Raw genomic sequence first — 24,104 nt, 5'->3', positions numbered from 1 at the left:
TAAGGAGCGGGGGTCTCGGATCCCAGCACCGCCGCTGAGCCTGCCGGCCACACCCTGACCCCCCAGAAAACCCTGGCCGGAGGGCTTGGGACAGACGCTGTCGTGACCTGCAGGGAACGTGGGTTCCCTCCGCAGGCCCAGCAGTGCTCACGTGGGCAGGGAGAGACCACAAGTGATGGGTGGGTGTTTGTCTGGAAAATGAATTTTAAAGGCTCTACTTGGTGCAGAGTTTTTGGATACTTTTATTTTTAATTACGGTGAAACATACACAACGTGCAGTTCACCATTTTATTTTTCCAAGGGGAGCCTCTGTTCCTGTTACACACTAAGCCCCCAGCCCTGGCTCCACCATCTGCTCCCTGTCTCTGACTCTCGTGGACTTCACGTGGGTGGAATCAGGCTGTGTCTGTCCTTCTGTGTCTGGTTGATTTCACGGAGCACAGTGTCCGAGAGGCCCAGCCGGGTTGTGTGTGCGTCAGAGCTTCCGCCCTTCCTGAGGCTGAACCAGATCCTGGGCGTGTCCGTCTTCTGTCCATGGACACCCGGGCTGTTTCCACCCCCTGGCTACAGTGAATTCTGCCTGAACAGGGTGTCAAGTAATTCTCCGAGACCCGAGTTCAGTGCTTTGGGGACAGACCCCGAGGTGGAGTCGCTGGGTCATGCGGCCGCTCTGGTCTGCGGTCAGGGAGCCTGCCTCAGCCATGGTGCAGGGCCAGTAGAGCAGGCGCATCGCGCACCTGAGCCCAGACGGGACGTCCATCACATCTGCCTCCCGTGCAGGGGGCGGGGAGAAAGATTTCAACATCTGCTAAAGCGTCTCATCATAAAGATCGTTACACAGACGTGAGCACAGTTGGTCAGTCTACTCTGAATGAGTGAAAAACTCATTTCCCCCTGATAGGTGCCAGTTTGGGGAATGTTCAGATTTCCAGGGAAAAGAAATCTTTTTTTAAAAAACATATGATTGGAAATTCCAAGCTTGGAGGCACCCAGTTTGCTGCTTGGCTCAGATCTGGTCTTTGTGGGCAGGTGCAGGGCTGGGGGCCCGAGCTTGGGGGCAGAATCCCCGCGGCCGCCGAGAGGCCTTGCGTTTTAAACGGTGTCCACGAGTGTCCCTTCGCCGACACCGCCGCTCTGCCCCAGGCGGGGTCAGAGGGTGTCCATCAGCCACCCCACTCTGCCCTGGACGCGGGCTCACAGGAATGTACTGGGGGCAGGGAGGGGGTGGCGGAGGTGGGAGAGGCCGCCAGGCACCCTCCTGCAGACAGAAGTTGGTGGTGATGGGTTTATCTGTGGTGTGCCAAGTCACTTCAGTCGTGTCCGACTCTTTGCGACCCCATGGACTGTAGCCCACCAGGCCCCTCTGTCCATGGGATTCTCCAGGCAAGAGCCCTCCCCCAGGGGACCTTCCGGACCCAGGATCGCCCCGCGTCTCTCAGGTGTCCTGCGCTGCAGCTGGTTCTTTAGCGCTAGAGTCTTCGGGTAGTTTTCCGTTTTGTCTCTTTGTCTCTAAACGGGGCTCTCAGGTGTCCTGCCTGCTTCTGTTTTCAGTCATAAGAATTGGGGGGAATTTCCAAAGCTTTACGTAAAGTGCTCACGCTTCACCCACACTTCAGGGCGTGGGGACCAGAGGAGACGCTGGGGACCCAGCAGCCTGGCCTCGTCAGAGGAGCTGATGTTGATGCTGATTGGAGAGTAAGGGCTGCAGGGCAACGGGGGCCCTGGCCGGGCTGCTTGGGGCCCGGAGCCGCCTCTGCTCCTGAGTCCAGTCGACGGTGGAGGCTGCTGGGGGCCCAGGGCGGCCTCTGCTTGCGCCCTGAGTGCTCTGTGGGTCCCCGCAGACATGAACAGGACCTTCCCCGACAACGTGCGGTTCCGGAAGGACGCGGAGCCCTGCCTGCAGGGGCCCCTGTACAACGTGCTGCTGGCCTATGGGCACCACAACCACGGCGTGGGCTACTGCCAGGTAAGCCCCGGGCCCCCACAGACCCCGGGCCTCGCCCAGCCGGGGCCCACGTCCCCCACGGACCCCGGGGCCTCGCCCAGCCGGGGCCCACATCCCCCACAACCCGGGCTGGGCCTCTCGGTGGGGGCGGGAGGGAGCAGCTGTGGACATGTACACAGGCTGTGTTTACAGGACGCGGGTGACCAGCACCCTGTCGCCTCGGAGCTGATGGTGTGCGCGTGTCCATGTGTGTACGTGTGTGTGTGTGTATGCACGTGTGTGTGTGTGTGTATGCACATGTGGATGAGTGCGTGCGGTGGGCCGGGCCGGAATGCAGGGCCTCCTCCGGAAGCTGGGCCTCTGGGCAGCGGGGCGGCGCGTCAGGTGGCGGGGATCGCCTCTCGTGCCCCCGGAAGTGCTCTTTCTGCAGCATCGCAGGGACACGTGTCCACAGCCCAGACCGTGAGCAGAGCTGGGTTGGGAGCCGATCCTCAGGCTGCCGTGCGCTCTGGGGGCTGTGGTGTCTGGGGGTGTGTGGGCAGGAGGGCAGGGCTTGGGATGGGGTCCCCACACTCCAGGCCCCCGAGCCAGAGGCCAGGCCTCCTGAGAGGACAGCTGGGTATTCAGAGCCGTGGGAGGCGGTGCCCGAGCAGCCCGTGTGGTTTCTCCTGGTGAGAGTTTCACGAGGACGTGCCCTGCCCGGTTCTACGGCAGAATCTAAGAGTCAAGCCTGACTGCACGTGTCTGTCAATGGCAGAGCCGGCGAGGCCGACGCTGCCCTGGACAGTCATTCCAGAATCACGCGCGTTCTAGGAAGGACAAGGAAGACGGGGAGTTAGCGGGCGGCAGCTGCACGCTACAGGGTCTGGGGGTGGAGCCGGTGTCAGCGCGGGCCTCCTCTGATTTCAGGGATGAGCGTCGTCGCGCGGTGTCTCATCCTGGTGACATTTGTCTGATTCCAGGGGATGAACTTCATCGCGGGGTATCTGATCCTGGTGACTAAGAGTGAAGAAGAAGCCTTCTGGCTGTTGGACGCCCTGGTGGGCAGAATACTCCCAGGTGCGTGGAGTCCTGCGGTAAGAATGACTTGCTTTCTGGTGTTGCCGTAACGATCCTGCTGACAAGTCGGGGCGTGACGAAACATAAGGCGTCGTTTGAGAGCTGAGGTTGACAGTCTTCCTGCAGTTGAGTTGAGGTGAGACACTCACAGGACGTGGGGGCCCAGCAGAGCAGCGACCTCTCCCCCCACCACCGCCCCCCAGGGGCAGCGCTGTCTCAGCCTGGACGCCGCTGAGCCGTTTGCTCAGTTATGTCAGAGACCGAATGACGATGGGGGTTCCCACCGCGACCACTTCCAGGCGTCGTCTGGGGATTTGGGGAACTTCAGGGAATGAAGCCTAAAAGCCTGGCAGCGATAGCAACCGAGAGAAGCAGGTTGGGGCTGGGAAGGGCTGACCTCAAGAAACAGAAGCAAGGCTCCAGGTGCCCCCACCTAGTTCATCACAGACTTAAAGTCAGAACGAGTCGTTTCCAGTAGTCATTAGATTCAGTCCATACAGCAAAATGGGTCTTGCTTCAAAAACAAGGAAACCTCCAGATGAGCGGGCAGGACTGGGGGGGGTCACCGTCTCACTGGGCTGGGGGTGGGCAGGGCTGTGTGAGTCCCCGGGCCTCTGGGTGCACGAGCTAGGTCATTTCGGCACGTGCTCATCCTGCACTTAGCTGCTTCTGTCTTCATTACACCAAAGCTGCACAGATACATCCTCGTCTCAGAAGTTCTGACTGCAGCGTTGACGGAGGGTGAGCCATGGCCGCTCTTCTCAAGGGTCCCCGTCCCTCGCGTGCTCGCTGCCCGTGCTCAGCAGGGTGGTGTGTGGGTGTCCAGCTTCTTGCTCTGCTTTTGCGGGCATACAGGTGTGCCAGCACACACACGGAAGAGTGGAAGTTAGTGACGGAGAATGACAGAAAGACGAGCTGAGACGGAAGCTGGTTCTTTGGGAAAACTGTTGAAATGCACAGACGTCTGACAAGACTGATAAAGGAAGAAGGGGTGAGGAATCCAGAAGTGGAAAGGGCGCCGGGACTGGAACCTGCAGGGACTCCCAGGAACCACAAGAGAGCCTGAGCACAGTGACGAGACAAATGGATGGTTTGAGAATACAGGCCAGCAGAGCTGGAAAGAGGACATCTGAAAGGCCAAATGCAAAGAAAAATATCTCAGTAAAACTCGAACAGATAATTCCCGATTTTTAAAAAGTAAATCTTGCTGAAAACAGAAACAGATGAACTCGTCAACTCGTGTTGTGAGGCTGGTGTAGCCTTCCTGTCGTACAGACGGATCTCAGGAAGAACACGAACACAGATCGCGTTGAAATAATACTGCTGTTAGCCTCTGGCGTCGAGCGATGGTTATAGAGTAGTATTTTTTTAAATATATGACCCCACATGTGGATGGATTAATTCCTACATTAAGGATGGATAGTGGCCTAATCACGTGGAAGGGTCACTGGCAGGGCCAAGCCAGGAAGGCTGGAGAGAAGTGGTGTTTAGCCCTTCAGTCCCGTCTGACTGCGACCCCATGGACTGTAGCCCACCAGGCTCCTCTGTACTCCAGGCCAGAGTCCTGGCGTGGGTGGCCATGCCCCTCTCCAGAGGATCTTCCCGACCCAGGGATCAAACCAGGGGCTCCTGCACTGCAGGCGGATTCTTTGCCACGAGCCCCCGGGGAAGTCTGGAGGGGAGGGTGCTCGAGTTGCAGTAGGTACTGTGACGGTCGTTAGGTTATCGAGGGATAATCAGGTCTGTCCATCTGTTGTACTCGGTACGTGAGTTATATTGAGGAAAAGACTGTTAAAACATCGTTCCATGACAGTTGACTGCCTATAGAGAAGAAAACAAAACTAGACCCTTATTTCAATTCCAGGTAGATTCTAGACGTGTGAAAAAGCAAAACTTTGAAACTCAAAACGAGTCAGAGAACAGTATGATTCCAGAGTAGGAAACAAGTCCTTGAACAAAATTCAGAATCATTTTAATTACATTAAAATTGAAAACTGATTTTGACACAAGACCCAGTCTGCAGAGTAAAAAGGGATCCATAGAATTAACGTGTGAAGAATTCCCAAAAGTCTAGGTGGATACAGGTCGACAGAAAAGAAGATGAAGAGTAGGCCTGACAGGCAGTTCACAAAATAGAGACCTGCATGGTCCCTGAGTCGGGGCGAGGCCACCGTGGTCTCCCAGGAGCGGGGAGGCCAGGTCTCAGCGCCGAACGAAGCTGGACGTCTGCAGCGTGGGCACGGCCACCGGAGGCCGCCCCCCAGTGCCCACGACACTGCAGTTCAGAGCAGTTGAGCTGAAGCAGAGGCAGGGAGAGCGCGGCTCTAATGAGGTGGGGACTGCGGGGTCCCGGGCCACCTTGCTGGGCCCCCGGGCTCTGCCACCCCCGGAGCAGCATCGGTGTCCGTGTTTGATCTGTCACTTGTCAGTCCCCATGGGCCTTCACGTTTCCCCTCTCGTCCTGAGTCGGCAGAAGCCTAGCTGCCCGCCCACAGACACGCTGTTTCCCCGCAACTGGGCTCGCCTGGCAGTGGGTGAGGAGCCCAGAGACAGGCCAGGCTGGGGGCGGGAGGAGAGGTCCTCACGGGAGTTGGGGGGCCTCTCCCAGACCTGTGACTCCCCAGCAGCGAATAGTCGTGTTAACCTAAGCGTCCGAGCGTCCTGCTGGGGCTGGAGGCAGGAGGAGGGGTCCTCACGGGAGTGCGGGGCCCTCTCCCAGATCTGTGACTCCCCGGCAGCAAACAGTCGTGTTAACGTAAGCGTGTTAACGTTAAGCATCGTCCTGCTGGGGCTGCAGGCGGGAGGATCGGCAGGGACCTGGGTCCAGACCCACAGCCCGTGGGCAGCAGGGGTCAGCACCGCCGGCCCTTGGCTTCCCTGCGACCTGCTGGTCGAGCGCTCCAGGGGGTCGGAGTTCGGGACCAGCTCAAGACGGTGCTTCAGGCTCGTCTTTACCTTGGAAACAGAGGTGGCAGTCTGCACTGACTGGTCGTCTCTGCTGTGGGGCGGTTGTCACCCAGCCTGGTTGTCGCTGTGTCTGCACTGACTGGTCGTCTCTGCTGTGGGGCAGTTGTCACCCAGCCTGGTTGTCGCTGTGTGTGTTGACCTTTTGTTCCCTGAAAATCTATACCTGGGCTTCCTGGGTGCCTCAGTGGCAAAGAATCCGCTTGCCAGTGCAGGAGACCCAGGAGACACAGGTTCGATCCCTGAATCAGGAAGATCCCCTGGAGAAGGAAATGGCAGCTCACTCCAGTGTTCTTGCCTGGAGAATCCCATGGACAGAGGAGCCTTGTGGGCTGCAGTCCACGGGGTCACACAGTCGGACAGGACTGTGCGACTGAACCACCACAAAATCTTATCGACTGAGACCTTTTTTCTGCAAAGGCCTAGATCACAGGATGACCTAGACCTCAAACGGCTTGTCTTACATCAAAAAAGTTATGCCCGAGTCTCTTCCTCCAGGGACGCCTGTCTGTCCTCTGACTCCTGAGCCTGCAGAAAAGCCCCGCTGCACCCACCCCCAACGTCAGGGACGGTGGGGGCGTCTGGGATGTCACGCCGGGGAGGAGTCCGTCCCTTAATGGACAAATGCATCCACGTCCTGAAGAGCTGGTCGCGCCTGTTTGCCTGTGACACGGGAAGCGGGTGGCTCCACCGCCGCAGCTGGACAGCGAGGCCCAGGGCGGGCGGCGGGGCTCATCCTGGGGCAGTGACTCTTGGGGCACCCCCCCAAGTCCTGCAGCCGCGCTCATCCCCCCGACCCCGGGCTGACACCTCCAGGCTGTGTGCAAAGGGGGCCCCTGGGAGAGGCCTGACTCGGGCCCTGGAGGGGAGGCTGGACTAGGGGCCCCTGAGAAGTTTCTCAGTCTCTGTGCACAGACGGGAACCCGCAGATGGGGCTGGCCGTCAGGGTTTGCGTTCTTGGCCGACTGCCAGGAGGGTTAAGTGACCCTCCAGTGACCGGCTCAGGCCCGTGGCAGCTTTGGGGGGTGACCTTGCTTCTTCTGGGAGCTGCCATAAGCCTCTGTAGCAAAAGTGAGAATGTGCTGAGCTCGCGCTCTGCAAATCCGCTCGTCTGCCCCGCTGAGCCACTCAGGACTGCCCCCCCACCGCCTCCGGGGCCAGACTGGGCGCCCGCTGGTCAGGGGCGGAGGGGGCGGCGGGCTGGCCTTGCGGCCGGGGGGCGTGGCGGGGAGGGCGCCCCAGGCCCCAGGTGTTGACGACCCCACAGCTTCTGCAGCCTTGGGCTCAGTTTAGCGCGCACACCTTGAAAACCGGCGACGTGACTGCCATGTCAGTGTTCATAATGATTCTGTTTTAATGAAAACACCTAGTAAGAATGTCTGTCCCTGTGCCGCAGTGAATGGCCAAACTTTATTACACCGATTGCTTGCTGAACTTATGGCAAAGTTCAAGCATTAGGTTAAATACACCATGATGATGATCTACCACGATAACAAGCCAGAAAGTTCCTTGGCAAGAGAACGTCCATTTCAACAGACAGACGGGCGGCGGGCGTGATGGGTACCAGCAGGGGCCTCACCGTCTGCTCGCTGGCCCGGCTCCTGCTCTGGGCGGGTGGTCCTCTGGAAAGGGTCCCAGGGGCCCCCACCACCACCTGGCCCGGGGGGCACAAGGTTGCGGCCATCCGGCTGTGAGACCCACGTCCCTGCCCCGCCGCCCCCACAGCCGATTACTACAGCCCCTCGATGCTGGGCCTGTGAGACCCACGTCCCTGCCCCCTCGCCCCCACAGCCGATTACTACAGCCCCTCGATGCTGGGCCTGAAGACGGACCAGGAGGTGCTCGGGGAGCTGGTGCGGACGAAGCTGCCAGCGGTGGCGGCGCTGATGCACAGCCACGGCGTGCTGTGGACCCTGGTCGCGTCCCGCTGGTTCATCTGCCTGTTCGTGGACGTCCTGCCCGTGGAGGTGAGGGCGCCTAGCTGGGCCTGGGGTCGGCGGCACGGCCGTGCGCTGACCCGCCGCTCCCTCCGCAGACGGTGCTGCGTGTCTGGGACTGCCTGTTCAGCGAGGGGTCCAAGATCATCTTCCGGGTGGCACTGACCCTCCTCAAGCATCACCAGGCCTCCATCCTGGAGGCCACCAGCGTCCCTGACCTCTGTGAGAAGTTCAAGGAGATCACCAGGGGCCGCTTCGTCACTGAGTGCCACAGCTTCATGCAGGTGGGTGTCAGCCACACTGGGCCCCCAGGAGACTGGCATGCTCACCCCGCACCCCCTACGCCGTCGGCTGTGGGGGGTGCCACCTGGGACCCACCTGAGCCCGTCAGGCCTGCTCCTTGGCTTCTCCTGGGCCTCCCTGACATCCCCATCAACGCCGGGCCCACCCTCAGCCCTCCCCGTTGCCTTCTCTCCCGCCCTGGTGGGGTCATACCTGTCTGTCCCCTCTCGTTGGGTTCCAGGCCTGGTGCAGGCTGTGTACACAGCTCACCTGAGTTGATGACCTGGGTGCTGCATCCCACAGGCCCTTGGGGGAGGGGCGGGCACTGACCCAGATGCCTGGCCCATCGTGCCCTCAGCTGCCCTGTGGAACGGTGGTGGCGTGCCTGCCGCCCCCAGGCTGGCAGCCTCTGAGCCTCCCTGGGCCTGATTTCCTCAGAACCAGCCCCTCAGCCCTCAGGTGGCCTTACTGCTTGTGTGGCTGAAGCCCTGGGTCCAGGCGTGGTTGCCTCCAAGAAGGGAGCCCGCCGTCCCCACGGGAGCCCAGCCCGGCACATGCCACCCACGGCCCCACGGCCCGGCCTCTGCTGGACTGCGGTGTGGACACTCAGACCGTGTGGCTTTGGTGTCTGGCTCTTGGGCTCAGTGCGACACTTCCAAGGAGGAGCTGGGGGCTCCCGAGTGCAGCGGGTGCCCACTGAGGGCAGGCGGCTGGCCTGCCTATCCCTGACAGCTGCGTGTCCATGGTGGGGCGGCTGGTGTTCTGGCCTGGACGTGCTCTGGGCCCTGTGAGCTGAGTGGACGCAAGGGGATCGCAGAGAGTGAGGTGGGGGGAGCGTCTCCCCACACGGCAGAAGAAGTGCTGCATAAAGAAACACGTCTTTACACACAGCAGGTGTGGCCGCTCACTGCACGCTGATGGGACGTGACCCTGGTCTTATTTCCTTGGGGGTCTCTACAAACTTGTGTGTTTTGCAACACTGCAGTTTATGCATCAGAGTGCTCTCAAGTCCTGTCCCAGAACATCTAGAATCTCCTAGATCCCACGTGGAAGCTAGGAGCACTGTAATGGGAAGAGGTCAGCTGAACCCTCCAAAGAGTCTGTTCTCCGGCCTGAGTCACCCGAGACTTGCTCCCAGGGTCCTTCCCTTCTCCTTGTTGTCAGGCAGTTTCTCTCTTACTGGAAACAAGTCTGAGTCCCTTCCTGCTTCTGCTTCTCAAGTCTAGTCTCTCCTAGGCCCCGAGTATGTTTCAGAGCTGCTAGAAGAGTCAGCAGTCACAGGGTCAGAACTCAAAGAACTCAGCACAGGCAAGAAAAGCAAAAATAGCAAACTGGACCACGTGGGGCTTGACAGCGTCTGTGCAGCAAAGGGAAGCGGTGGTGGATGAAAAGCTGACCCCCCCGAACTGGAGAGTGAGTGTGCAGGCCACATCCAGACACACGGAGACCTCAGCTGGACACGGAGCTCAGGAATCCCGTTTAAAAATGGGCAGAGGACCCGAGTAGACAGTTGTCCAAAGACGTACAGGTAGCCAGCAGGTACATAAAAGGATGCTCACTTCCCTCATCATCAGGGGAACGCAGATCAAAACCCCGTGTGACCTCACGCCCGTCAGAACGGCTGTCATCCAGAAGACAGCAGACAGCGCCTGTCGGTGAGCGTGTGACCAGGGAACCCTGGCGCAGCACTGGCTGGAGCGTAAGATGGTGCAGCCACCATAGGGAAGCGTGGAGGCTCCTCAGAAACTGGACAGAGAGCTGCTGTCTGACGCAGCCGTCCCACTGCGTATTTCCCGAAAGGAAACAGAAGCAGGACCCCTGGGAGGGCTGCCCACGCACGTTGTCTGCAGTCACAGCAGCCGCAACGTGGACACAGCCTGCAAGGCCACACGAGTGCATGGGGAGCGTGTGGTCCACCCACACGGCGGGCTTCCACTCAGCCTCGAGAGGGAGGGAGAGCCCGACACCTGCTCCACCCGGGAGGAACCTGGAGACGCCATGTTCAGTGATCGTCATGAGAGGACAAAAACCGAGTCCACTAACGCGAGGTCCCTCGAGGAGCCAGGTTTACAGAGATGGAAGGGGGCTGGGGACGCAGTGGGCTGGGGGAGGAGGAGCCGGAAGGTGACCCCAAGGGCACAGAGCTGACCTCAGCCCACACCTCAAGTGGCTCAGGCACAAACGGTGTGGCTCTAGCACACACGCGCAAAACCAGTGGAAGGGTGGGAACGGGACGTCACCCAACCTAATTCAGTGGCTCAGAGCCTCTGACTTCGGAAAAGGATGTTTCCTTCACGGACTGGATACAGCGTTTAAAAAGTGACCTGAGTGTAAGCGGACAGGAGCCCGTGTGCCGGCTGGCAGACGTCCCGTCTCAGGCACTTTCCTGAGCTTTGCAGCAGCTGAAACCAAGACGTGGCCCAGCCTGAGGCCTGACATTCAGGGCTGGGCCACCTGCACGCACACCGCGGGACCCCCTCCCTCCCCTCCCCGGTCCTCAGAGCGCTCTGCTGAAGTCCCGGGGGGCGTTTGGGGGGCACCAGCGGCCTGCTCTTGCTCAACCCTGCAGTAAGCCCTCCTCTGCTCCCTTCGCCCTGCCCTCCAAGGAGGGCTGCCCTCGCCCTCGTCCTCCGCCCTCGTCCTCCGGGGGGAAGGGCTCCCCGACCCTCGTCCTCCGGGGGGAAGGGCTGCCCTTGCCCTGCACAGGGTCCGTGCTGATGCTGGAGCTCTGTCACTATAGCTTCATTCAGTTTTGTCACGTCTGAAGGACATAAGTGACCTTCCTCTGCTCACTAACTGCTGGCCTCAGCCTGGCCAGCACCAGGAGCTGGGAAGGTCTAAATGAACCCGTTTCTGTTTCAGAGAATATTCTTGGAGCCCGGGAGCCTGTCCAGGGCCAGCATCGCCCGGCTGCGGGAGCGCTGCAGGGCGCGACTGCTGGCGCAGGGCTGAGGCCTCGAGCCGCGCCTCTGGCTGGCGCGGTCACTGCGGACTGAGCAGCCCTCCTGCACTCTTCCCTGCAAGCTGCCGTGTTGTTTTTAAGTATATATTTTTACCTGAGACACTGGTGTATATAAAACGTGAGGTGCAGGGTCTGTGTTCATTACACCAGCTCCTGTGAGCCTGCCATCTAATGATGTTTATAAATGACTTTTTGAAATTGTTCTACAAGTGACGTGTAAACCAGGTGAGAGATGGAGGGGCTGCAAGTCAGGTCTGGGCTGTCATCCCTGACCCCCGGGGAGAAGGTGCCCCAACGAGACCCCTCCCCTTGGGGCTGGAGGCCACGGCACTCCACCCTGCCCCGGCCCTGCCTCTGAAGATGCCACCTCTGGTGAGGAACCCCACCCAGGCCAGCTGTGCCCTGCACAGGACGCAGGGACGGGGGCACAGGCAGGGGTGGGGGAACAGGGGTGTTTCCTGGGAGACCAGCTGACAGGTTCGCCTTCCTGGGAGCCGATCAGCGGCACGTCCCCCAGCAGAGGCTCCAAATCCCACTGTCCTGCGGAGACTGACCCTGCGGACAGCAGCTGCTGGGCTCCGCTTGGTTCAGCCCAGTGCCGCCCACCTCAGGGAAACGTGTGTTGGGAGCTTTGCTGCGGGGCGGCCGGGCCCTGCCCTGCCCTGCCCTGCCCGTGTAAGGGGCCGCTGCCCAGGGCCACCCACACGCAGGCTGCCCTCAGCCTCGCCCCCGAGGCCAGCCTCTGCCTACTCTGGCCTGAGCGGCCCTCCTCGGCCACCAATTCGTAAGACTGGGTGAGGAACCGTCTTCCACAGAGACCCATCCCCAGAAAGTGGGCTCCCCTGCTGTGTCTTAACCGAATACCGGCTTCCTTGAGTCGCTGGCCTTGGGACAGCCCCCCAGGCTGATCTGCTGACCCAGCTCACCCGCCACTTCTCACGGGAGTCAACAAAAGCACGAGGAAGCCCAGACAGACACGCTTTATTGGCGTCGTTACGGCACCGCGTCCCAGAGGGGCTCCTTGGCACACAGCCCGCTGAGCTGCAAGTGATGAGCAGAGCAGAACGACTACTGAACATGGTGCGGACAGAGCATCACCCCAAACCTCCAACAGAAAACGGAAAATCACTTTACAAAAAAGTAAAAATAACACCCATTTTTCTATTTTAAAAAGTGCCAGCTCTCAAGAGGCAGAGCGTGGGGCCCAGGACCCAGCGCCGGGCACCCTGAGGTTTGGGGGCTGGGCCGGGTGCCGAGGTTGAACCGCGGAGCCAGGTCTGCATCTCACCCTCCACACTCACCACTCGGCCGCCGCCTTCGCCGAAGCCTTGGACCAGACCCTCCCTCTGTGAGGCTTGTGTCTGAGTGAAAAGCCCCAACACCAGGGTCTCGAGAAGCCAAACCAAAGTGGAGCCTGTGCCCATTTAGAAAAGCTCTTACCCCCCTCCCCCTTAAGAGTCCTACTTTGGTAAATATTAACGTTTAACCAGTTAGCAAAATAGTTAACCCAGTTAGCAAAATTAACACCATCATTTCCATAGTTACTCTCTTGTGCATAGTAAGTGTTGCCAGATGAACTTCAGGTTGGATAAAGCAGATTTGAAAACCAGTTTGCAAGGAAGTGCCCCCGACAGTGATCTAAGCCCAGGGAAGCGGCCGGGGCTGCGCCCGCGGCTAGATGGTCTGGTAGCCGGCGTGGCTCCTCTTCCGGCCGATCAGGTAGGCGAGGAGCACGATGAGGACCAGCCCCGCCAGGGCGCCGCCCACAGCGATGGGGATCAGCATGCTGTTCTCGTCCAGCTGGCACTCCTCCACTGTAGGGAGGACAGACAGACAGCTGGCTCGCCCTGTCGCGCCCACGGCTCTCGCGGGGAGGCCTCCCCAGCCCTGCTCAGAGGGTGGTGGGAGCACCGCGGCCGGGCTGGCCCCGCAGAGTCAGGGACGCAGGCAGAGGACCCCGGGCCCCGCTCCTGACCGGCCCCTACTCACCAGGCCCGAACTTGTCCCCGTCCACGCGGAACGCCTGCAGCCACACTCGGAACATGTTGAGGGAGAAGCTGCTGGTGACCCGCAGACGCTGCTCAGCGTTGCACTTGTACGAGTTCCCCGCCGTGGCCTGCAGCGCCCTCAGTGAGCTGTTGGTGGCCGTGAAGCTGCCTTCTGCAAAGGCAGAGGGGTGAGCGCCCTGGGCACCTGCAGGGCACGTGGGGCGGGGTGGGGTGGGGTGGGGTTGGGGGTCTCACCTTTGGCGTCGGGCAGGGTCAGGTTCAGCTGGACTCCTTGAAGGAACACCCTGCTGGAGCTCTCGTTCTAGAGAAGAGGACAAGCACACGGGCCCCATCAGACCAGGGGGGCGCCCCCAGCCGCAGGAGACCGCATGGCGCTCGGGAGTGACAGGGCAGCCTGTGGTCTCGGGAACAGAGCTCCAGTTGGCTCCTTACAGTCCCTGCCCAGAGCAGAGCCTGCTAGGATAGGGGATGAAGGAGCCACGCTCCCCAAAAGCCAACACTGAACTTTCCGGGAAAGCTTTTATCAGGAGTGCAGCAGCCCACTGCACAGTGAGGCACACGCGTCCACCAGGGCCGTGTCTGCGCGTCCCCAGTCTCCTGCTGACTGGACTCATCCCGGGCAGGTGTGCAGGGCGCAGGGACGCGGCTCCAGACGGGGCAGCAACAGCACCCGAGGCCTCGGGTCACCCCGGCCCCTGCAGCGCTACCAGGTACCATGAGGTTTCTGCTGATGGACACGGGCTAGGGGGCCAGGGGTCCTGCAGACGGGGGGAGGGGGTGCCTCACCACTGCTGCAGGGCCAGGGGTCCCACAGACGGGGGAGCGGTAGGGGGGCCCTCACCATCACGAACTGGAGCGCCAGGAGCAGGAGGTTCTCGCTGTGGAGCTCCAGAGTTGCCAGTGTGGCGGAGCAATTCCCCCCGAAGGTGGTCTTGTTGGGGTTGACATTGAACTCTCTGGTCACCGTCTGCAAGAAGAACAAGAGGTCAGCTCCCCTCCCACCAGCCCCCGGGCTGTGAGCAGACAGAGGCAGAGGTGGCCGGGAGGCAGTGGCTTCAAGGCCTGTTCACAGGAACAAACCAGAAGGAAGACACAAGTCCGCGCAGGGAAGACCGCTGCATGCAGACGGCTTCTGGTGCTTCCGGCAGCCTCCCCGGCTCTCATCCCTGCAGAAGGGACGGGTCTCTGTCTCCCAAAGCCACCCCAGACACTTGGCCTTGGGGAGATCGTCATCTCCAAGGATGAGCCGAGACCCCTGAGTACCTGTTGGACACTCGGAGAGCCCACCCCCTCTCAGGGCTGACACACCTGCCCGAGGAGATGGCAGATCCAGGCTCTGCGGCCTCAGGACAGCCGGTGGATGGGGGTCCAGCCGAGCGCCGCAGGACACACTGCCCACGACCCGCCCCAGGACCCAGTGCAGGGAGCAGGGCTCTGGCCGGCCCACCTTGTTGTCGACTCTCCTGTAGGTGACGTTCAGCTGCAGCCCCATGCTGGCCAGCAAGCAGGTGCCGTTGCTGCCAGAAACGTTGTACCTGAACACGGCAGGGCTCGCGGGAGCTGGGGTGGGCGCGGGCTGGGGTGGCGTGGTCGGAGTGGGCAGGTCCTGTTCACAGCGCGTCTCTGCAGGGACAGTGGGGTGAGTGTGCCCACCCTCCAGGGAGGCGGGGCTCCGGAAACGCTGGGCAGGAGCAGGCTGCCCCCGGCCTGGTAGGCGCTTGGCCACCAGACCCCTGCCTGCACTCCCAGCTCTTCCTGCTCCTGGAACCCTCAGGCCTCAGCGGCCCCTCACCCACAAGAACATCCTCTCCAGCAGAACAAACCTCCCGTGAGGTCAGGAACAAAACTTCAACTGTGTCCTATGCTGTTGGGACGGTGTCTCCAAGACCATTTGAAACGGTGACAGTTTACACACACTGAGCACCTGTGCGCCGGGCTGGAGACAGCCCCAAGGCAGCAGCGCCCAGGCCAGGCGGGGACACACAGTGGACACGCACCACAGGTTGGCACCAGCCCCGTGTCCAGCAGGGACAGCCCCGCGCGTCAGGCTCGGAGGCGAGACCCGTGCCCAGGCCACCACTGCTGCAGGCCCGGGCGGGGCAGGAGGGGCCGGCAGGGCAGGGCAGGAGGTCACACCTGGCGGACGAGGGAGCCACAGGTGGGCCTGGTGACCCCAGCGGGGAGAGAAGCCTGTGTGGGGGGCTGGCGGCAGGGCCTCACGCCTGTGCCATCCCTCCCTGGAGAGAGTCCGCCACGGGACCGCTGACAGAGGGAGCAGCCCCTGCGTGGGGACCAGGCTATGTACGGAATCTGTACTGTCTGCCGTTCTGCTGTGAACCTAAAACTGCTCTGAAACCAGTACTCTAAACACAAGGCAATTGTTTACCTTAACAACAACATCAGTCTCTGTGCCTGTGTTCAGAGGCCTCAGGAGCAGAAGGCGGCCATGAGGTGAAGCGTGTCCAGGCCGGGCAGGTCAGGGGACCAGACACCGCTGCCCGGCCTGACCTCCCAGATCCGCGCTGCTTCCCTCAGCTGAGGCCCGCGCTCAGCTGCTAACTGCACACCCGGCTCCTGAGAGCACGTGAACCACTGCCCTGGGTGCCCCCGAGCCCCCTGGACCCTGGCTCGTGCCCACAGCCTCACGCGCTTGCTGCCCTAGGAACAGCCAGGACCCTCCGGGCTGGCCTGACCAGGGCCACATGGCGGCCTCAGGATCTGACCCTCGGCCCTGTGACTGGGCCTCTGGCCACAGGTCTCCCTGTCACGTGGGGCTTCCTTCAGCCCCCGCCCCGCCACGAGCGTGCCTGTGGGGTCAAGGGCTGGCAGGCTCCTCTGAGGGCCAGGCGGTGGCTGCTGCGGGTGCTGGCCGTGGGTGCCGGGCCCCACCTGGCTCCACTACGCAAGCGCGGGAGTGGGAGGGCGAGGGCCCGTGGCTGCTCCCCGCAAAAGCTCAGTCACAGGCACGGAAACTTATTTTCACCTGTTGTAAAACATTCTTTGGATTTTTTTTTTAACATTAAATTTCTAATCACTTCACACGCACGCCCAAAGGGGAGTAGCGGCCTGGCCCTCAGGAGGCAGGGTGGAAACGCCCTCCCGAGAGCCGGCTGGACCGGACTGCTGGTGCCCCGGGGTTGGAAACCTCCCCGCCAAGGCCCGCGGCTCCCACCGCGGATGCACAGCCCTGCGCGGGGGCCTGCCGAGCGCGCGCGGGGTCAGGCCGAGGACGCGCGGAAAAAAAAAATAAATAAATTTCTAATCACAAATAGCAACCTTTGTTCATTGGCTGTGCAGAGCGCAGAAGGCCTCGCAGCCCCACTGGAAACAGGAGGGCCCAGGCCTGCTGCCGGCCATAGGGAGGGCCACGGGGTTGCCATGCAGCCCAGAACCCGGCCACTCTGAGCCGCCAGGCAAGGCTGGCACACGGAGCAGGGTGGGGGGATGCCACCCTCCCCCCAGGCAGTGATGGTGACCTGTGAGCTGAGCGGCAGGATGTGGGGGGTTGGCAGCAGAAGACAGCGTGCTGTGCGGTGCCCAGGGTGCTCTCTGCAGACTCCTAGGCCCCCATGACTCCCGAGAGGCCAGCACCCTCACCTCACAGGAGGAGGACGTCCTGAGTGGCACCCCGGGCCCACCTGCCTGAGCGGGACTGTGGTGGGCGAGGCCTCTGTGTGGAGACCGCCGCCCCGACCCCATCCACTCCATGACGAAAGCAGAGGGTCCGCCTGCTTTGCCCTGGACCCTGCTTGAACCCACCCTCAGGGAGGAGGGCACCTTCCCCACAGTGGGGGCCGGGGCCTCGGCGGGGTCCTCACCCTCTCTGCTGAAGTTGCTGCTGGACAGGTAGGCCTGGATGGCCGCGTCTCGGAGCGTGACCGTCACATTGTCCATGTTGACCTGAGTCTCGCTCACACACCGGTACGTCTTATTGATGTCGGCCTTGATGTCGGTTGCCGACTCCACAGTCTTGACTCCTATATTTTAAAAAATCAGTTTTTAACCCCTTGAACTGCTTGCTTAAAAAGCAGTTTAGATATTCCCCAACCCAATTCTCTTCACCTCATCACCGGTCCACACTGGTTCTTACCTGTGGAGCTCGAATTGGGGAAAGTGTCTGTGTCTGACAAGTTATAAGCAAAGCGCATCAGCTGGACCTCGTAACGTGTTGCATTTCTGGTGAAAATGAGGGTCAGCGTGTGGCCTCTTCCAAAAGTGATCACGAGACTGGAGTCAGAAGCATTCTCTTTGCCACAAGAGCTGCTATTTGACACTTCCGCACCAGCTGGCAGCTCAAAGGACTTATTCTGGAACCAACACGATGACGGGTCACTTACCACAGGGTTCAGAAACAACCACAGCTCGGAACCCAGACCCTCTCCACCTCAGATGCCGCTATCAACGCATACGTTCGTCATAAAACAAAAGACAAAGCACTTTATGTCAAGTAACAGCGAAAAGAAATTCCAGTGTGAGATAAGGGTGACCTGATTACTGACACTTGCTTCACTGACGTAATTTTGCTTCACACGAGAATGAAAATAAAGCTCTCACATAAACTGAAATAACTAATGCTAGGCTCCAGGATGAGCTGCTCCTCTCAGACATTCGTGACTGCTACAGAGCTTGTTTCAAGAGCATGTCTCTCTAAACAGAGAGAAGATGAGGTTTCACTGCAGAACTGTTTGACTGAACTTCATAAGCAAAACAAACAACTACAAAACCACCAAAACCCATCTCCATGACCTGAACTGGACAAGTGGCCAGCGAGAAGCTGTCCTGGCACTGTCCTGCCAACAGACCATGCCTGTGACAAAGACACGTTTTTATGAGGTGGGAAGTCACATTACTGCAAACAAATGACTCCACTTGTGTAAGATGATTAACACATAATGAAACAATACTTAAAAATTCTAACCCAAAAAAAGCGAAGTAGAAATTAAAAGGTGCCCGGACAAATCTTTACAATGAGAGGCATCTCCATGGACAAGGCCCGCAGAGCTCCCTTCTGTCTGACAAACATCATTTACATCAAGAGGAGTCGGCAGCTGGCATGTCCAGGGGGCTCCAAAGGACCCGCCTGTCCTCCTGGCAGTCCTGGGCCCCCACGGCTCTCCAGGCGCCAGCAGGCGGCGTGCGTGGACGCGGGGATGGGTAAGGAAGAACGTGCTTCAACAAAGCGCTGACAGCAAGTCTCATGGAAGGACATATGGAAGAGGGATGAAGCGCTGCAAAGCCCACCAACAGGTGATTAACGGAGGGAGCATCAACAGAGAGGGAGAAGGGAAGGGCTCCCTGCTCCGCTGTTCTTGTCTGGAGAACACCATGGACAGAGGAGCCTGGCGGGCTACAGTCCCTGGGGTTGCAGGGAGTTGGACGCGACTAAGCACGGCACAAAAAACAGAGAAGCGCTGCTTATCTGTCAGGGGCCTCGGACAGCAGCGAGCAGGCCTCACTCTGTAGGAGCGCAGTGCTGTGTTACCAAAACCACGGGGATGCCCGTCAGACCAGTGCAGTCACACTGCACCTCCAACACGCGTGCACGTGTGATTCCTGCAGCGTGACAGTTCATCTAAAGCAGAACAGAGCCACAAACCAGGCACAAAAAGAACACGAGAGCTCAGGTCCGGGCGATGGGCGAGCACTCAGGGCAGCTAACACAATACAGCGCTGCGTCGTGGTGATAAAATACAATCGTGAGGAAAACTGAAAAAGGCTCAAAATAAAACAGCAAAAGCGGTGCTCACGACCGTCCGTGCGACTGCAGCCTCAGCGCGCACAGACCACCCAGGCACCAAGGGGCACCGCAGTGTGCGACACGGAACACGCACGCGTGTCGAGGAGCAGGCCCGGTGCGCGCGCACAGCGGGGTGCGGGGCCCGGGCTCTCCTACCTGGGGCCCACTCCTGGTGTCGTAGCTGGTCAGGAAGGTGGCAGAGAAGTCGGCCATGATGCAGGCGGTCCCGTTGCCATTCTTCACCACAAACACTGCTGATGCGCCGTGCACGAGGCCTGCTGACTCCCAAACAGAGAAACCCCCGTGTGACTTTTTGGAAGTGTCTGTGGCTTACAGTTGCAGCAGCGTGGCTGTTACTGGGAAAGCTGCTTAACTGCCAAAGAGACTGGGACACGCAGGTCCCAAGGGCTGGGTCCGCAGGGCTCTGTCCCCCCACACCACTGTGACACTGCCCTCTCAAAATCCACCCCCTGTGTGCCAATCTGGGGTCACCCAGGGCCTAGGCGGCCTCACGCCGGTTCCTCAGAGGACCTCTGGGAGGCGGGGCAGGGTCCTGGAGGAAGGACTTGAACTTGGAACCAAACGCTCCCATTCTACAGAAATGGTGGACCCACACTGCAGCTCAAGAGCTGCCTGATTTACCTGCTGACAGGGCAGGAAAAGCCACAGACCCGAAGATCAGAGTTCTTTACCCACTTCCAGAAGGGCCTCAAAACACAGTAACTCCATTGGCTCTGGACTTGGCTGTGCGACCTTAGGACCCCACACCACCTCTGCAGGCGCTGCCAAGTGCCCAAGGGAAGGGCGGAAGGAGCTGTCGCGGGGCCTCCAGCCTGTGTGTGACTGTGGCTCTGAGCCAGGGCCAGGACCACAGGCCACAACCCGAGCAGGCAGCTTAGCAACAAGTGCATCTGATCAGGGGCACAAAGGTAAGTTTACAGCCATGCACTTCAGCACCTGGTTCTCTCACAGATGGGCAGGAACAGATGTTCTGACCCTTCTAAACCCAAACAGCTTTCAGCCAGCACAGCTGTGGCCACGTGCCAAGAGACACACCTCTGTGTTTCTGCAGCACAGGCCCCTGCACGCCCTTCACCAGGAGGGGACACACCCGCCTCCGACGGCTCTAAGGGTGAAGGCGACCCAGGTGGCGCACTCCGGAGCAGCAGCTGGCTTCCCACGCGTGGCCCTGCTGCTCATGTGTAAGTGACTCCAGTGAGCCCAGTTCACTCTACCCTTGTGACTGGCACCAAATACAATCCTCAGAGCAACTACTGCTTAGGCCTAAAGCGGGGAGGACAGACAGAATCCCCACACGCCGCCTGTAAGCCTCAGGTAGAAGAAACATCAGGCTGGAGCCACAGAGAAAAAAGCTGCTGCACAAGGACCAAGCCAACCAGGCATCAAGGATACTCTCGTCTGTGTTGATTCACAAATTTCTAAGCTACTCCTCAGAATACTCAAGGAAGATGCCACTAAAATCATTTCCAACGAATGAATACTGCTTTTTCAAAAGGAGCGAAAACCCCACGATTCACTTCTGACACAGTGAAGGTTTTAAAGACGCCTCTGAGAGTGACAGAGTAAATGCACAAGAGCCGCTGAGACGCCAGCCAGGCAAACGCAGGTCCAGCAGCAGAAGCAAAGCCCGGGCACAGAAGACGGGCAGACACCGGACACCGACCAGCACCCGGCGCACAGAGACGCCCCAGGCCTGGGCGGCCCTGCCCGGCCTGGCCCCAGAGTCACGTGTCACTACACGCTCCACAGGCTCGGCAGGTCAGGCCACTGCTTCCCTCGTCAGCTCCTACCAAGCCACTCTCCTGTAAGAGTTCCTTAAATCACCAAACGCTTCCTACTGACTCAAAGCCCTTCACTAGAAAACGCTTCACGTTAAATAACTTTTCAATCACATAATTCCCTCATTTAGTAATAAACAGGCTGAGGGCCTGAGCTTTCAAAGAACAACAAAGAAATATTACTAAACAAACCTCAAACAGCCTTCAGCGGGGCTAGAGACCCACATGTATTCTGGAGAGACCCAAAAATTTTTCAATTAAAACAAGAAACCACAAGCCAATTTTGGTCAAAAGAAAAATGTCTGCAACAGCATTATAGCATAAAATTATAAGAGAATGCGTGTATACAAATGATCAGAAGTTTCTTTTTAACTCTATAAAAATACCACTTTCTCAAGTCAGGATGTTTCAGTAACTTGAGGAGTATCCCTCCTGAAGGTCAGAACCTGCACCACGAGCAGCCCTTCACTCAGGACTCGCCGCCATCCTCTCTCCAGGGTCCTGTGAGGAGTAGCACCTTATTCCTTCAGAAAACTTCCATGTGGAGACATTCCAGTCTCTAAAACAAGCTGTGGGAACACGCCTGCCTGAGGTGAGACCTCAATCTTGAAGAGAGTCCTCCGCCACTCCTGGCCCGATGAGTTGGGCTCAGAGGAACCACCAAACCCTCAGTTCAGGCACGGGTAAAGTAAAAATAAGTGAGCCGACACGAGAGGTGCCAGAGCATCAGGTTAGCTGAAGCCAGCGCAGCACTGAGGACAGGGCCAGGGCCTGTTACTACCGGCGTGTTCAGCACCGCAAGGCTTCGCCTATCAAGCTCATTGCTGAGCCCATGGCGCCTGACACAGACCGTCAGTAAGTGTTGTATTTAATGAGCGCCTGTGCTGTGCTCTTCAGGTAACTGAGTTACTGTGACAATTTTGATAGGTAGACACTATCAGGACTCCCTTTCACAGATGGGGAGTCCAAAGCAGGGAGCAGTTGACCACCATGCTCGAGGTCACACTGCCACGATAGTGCAGAGCCAATCTGGAACTGGGCCTGCTGACTCAGACCACGTGCCTGCCGAGCTCACCACACCTGAACACTTTCTCTCCAACACTCAGTGAGCAATGATTATGTTTCAAATTACAACATACTCATTTGAGATGGGAAAGAGATTGCCATCTGGAGGAACAAGTCAATAAATTCTTCATTAACTTTTTAAAATAACTCACTTTCTAATCTAAGATCAATTCTTTTTATAATCAGCGATACATAATCATGTATGAAGACTTAAAAGAAGAAAAAGACAGACGGAGGAGCCATCCCTGACACAGAATCACAACCTCTAAGACTACTGTGTACATTTCCAAACAGCTGACATGCATGTTCTGCTAGGGGGCACTGCTGTGAAACTGGGCGTCTCTTCATGTAGGTCCTGAGCACTTAATGTGTGAGGCCAAGATAGGCTGTAGGATAAGGAAGATACAGGCATAAAAATAATCACAACACAGCTGAACAGATGCTCCAGAAGTAGTGTAGGTCATACACGCATGGAGTCAAGTCTTTCGGGACACACAAAGGACTACCACAGCCTGGCATGGATCTAACAATATAAATCCAAAATTATGGACCTAAATCATTTAAACTTCCAACCTAGTGAAGAATTCGATCGCCAGCCAACCTGGGTAACTGACAAACTCCCACAATCGAGAGTAACAGTATCGGTAAAAAAAAAAAAATTTTCCCCCCTATTTTGTAAGCAACAGTTCATCATTTTGAAAGCGGAAGGTCATCCGGTGACATCAACGGTCAAGAGTCCTATTACATAATACTTGATCTATGTATCAAAAAGTTTCAGTTCACACTTGCCTAGCTTTCTACAAAGTTTTCAAACGAAACTTAAATTTCTAGTTACTAATGCAGGATGACTTTGTAATTTAGAACTCAGAAACATCTTTAGAAAATGCTTTTTGGTGAAGTTGTGTATTAAAATAAACATTACTTGAAACAGATCCAAATCCAAGCTCTTAACAAACCTTTTTTAAAAAATGTATTTTTAATCAAATATAAAACTTAAAGGACATGACAAAATGGATATCAAAAAAGTAATTGTATGCACGAGACTCCAAGCTATCAATGTAGGGAAGTTACGGATTTTTCTCTTCATCAGGTGAGTTTTTAAAACATGAAACACAGTAACAAACTTGTAACGCTGGCAAGCTCTTCTCATAAAGAAAAGCCAGCCGTCCTGACAGGACAAGACCCGTCCCAGCAGCTCCTCACCTAACTCAAGACACCTGCCAGGGAGAGCAAGGCTCCAAGTTTGCTGAAGTAAGGTCACCCTTTTCGGCTGGTCTTGCAGCTCAAAGAATGCATTTTACAACAACAGGCAAAACAAGAACCTGAAACCAAAATTCATTCTGTCACCAGCAACAGGATTTCGGGCAGATGTCTAGAATTCCCAGCAGACAGGGGTGGAAAGTGCCTCTCTGTCTGCTGAACTCTAGGGCGCTCCGCCGGCACTTCTCAGACCCTAGCACGTTCATCTTCCCGTGCCATGGGAACCAGGAGAGAAAGTGCCACACAGAGCCCTAACGTCAGATCAAACCAGGCAGTGATTCCTGTTCAAGTCAACACGGTTTCTCTCTCATTAGGACAAATAAATGAGAGCAAAATCCCTCAACGGAGAAAACACCCGCAGCCACGCACGCCGCTTTTCCGACGACGCCTGGCTAGAAATGAGCACGTCCACTGTGACGCCCAGGCCCTTTGTCCACTGCGGGGTCCCTGAAACTCAGCGGGGTAACGAGGTCGTTATAACCTAATGAGAACGCCCGGCCGGCGAGCGACGTCAGAACACAGGTCAGCGCTCCGTGCCGGCCCGCAGGGCCAAGGGGAAAGCCCGCACGACGGGCTCCCGAGGCCGGGGTCGCCGCCCGCCCCGTCCCCCGCGGGGACCGAGGCCCGCGCCGTCCTCGTCCCGGCTGCAGCCGATCGCAGCCCTCCGCGACCACCGGAGCCCCCAAATGAGGGGGCGAACCGCAGCGCAGAGAAGCCGCCAAGTCTCCGCCAACGGCCCCCAGAAGCGGGCTCCGGGGACCCGGGCCGACGCCACCCCCGGCAGCCGGCCCGTCCGGACGGACAGCGCTCCCGGAGCCCCCGCCCCCGGGGCCGGCGCGGCCCCTCACAGCCGCCCCTCAGCCGGCGGACCCCGAGCCCTGGGCCCCCGCCCGGCCTCTCACCGAACAGCAGCAGGAGCAGCGGCCGTCGCCGGGCGCCGCCGGGGGCCGCCATGGGCGCGAGCGGGAGCCGGGCGGGGCGGGGGCGGTTGGGCCGGGCCGGGGACTGACCGGGCCGGCGAGAGGGCAGCAGGTCCCGGCGCTGCGCCCGCAGCGAGAAAGAGACCCCGCAGCCGGCGGCGCCCG

General features: G+C 58.8%; 2 protein-coding genes across 4 annotated transcripts in view; one reads left to right on the top strand and one right to left on the bottom strand.

Annotated features, from left to right (window-relative positions):
* The window catches only part of GRTP1 (growth hormone regulated TBC protein 1), an 18,699-nt gene extending 6,377 nt beyond the window's left edge, over positions 1-12,322 (top strand). For 2 of the 3 annotated variants that reach the window (XM_024999772.2, XM_059891951.1), the window contains 4 exons: positions 1,842-1,966; positions 2,908-3,004; positions 7,760-7,935; positions 8,004-11,358. In XM_024999772.2, the coding sequence (XP_024855540.1) occupies positions 1,842-1,966; positions 2,908-3,004; positions 7,760-7,935; positions 8,004-8,516 (911 nt within the window). In that variant the 3' untranslated portion in view covers positions 8,517-11,358. 3 annotated transcript variants of the gene reach the window in all.
* On the bottom strand, positions 12,114-24,082 carry LAMP1 (lysosomal associated membrane protein 1). The gene is given in 9 exon segments (NM_001075124.2): positions 12,114-12,963; positions 13,139-13,309; positions 13,393-13,459; positions 14,000-14,125; positions 14,606-14,781; positions 16,977-17,135; positions 17,249-17,465; positions 19,052-19,173; positions 23,922-24,082. Coding segments are annotated over 9 exon segments (1,230 nt in total). The 5' UTR covers positions 23,974-24,082; the 3' UTR covers positions 12,114-12,823.
* Positions 24,083-24,104: the final 22 nt, after the last annotated feature.

Source organism: Bos taurus, chromosome 12, assembly GCF_002263795.3.
Source record: "Bos taurus isolate L1 Dominette 01449 registration number 42190680 breed Hereford chromosome 12, ARS-UCD2.0, whole genome shotgun sequence".
NCBI lineage: Eukaryota > Metazoa > Chordata > Mammalia > Artiodactyla > Bovidae > Bos > Bos taurus.
Note: the sequence above shows the minus strand (reverse complement) of the source record. Positions and strands in the feature narration are given on the sequence as shown.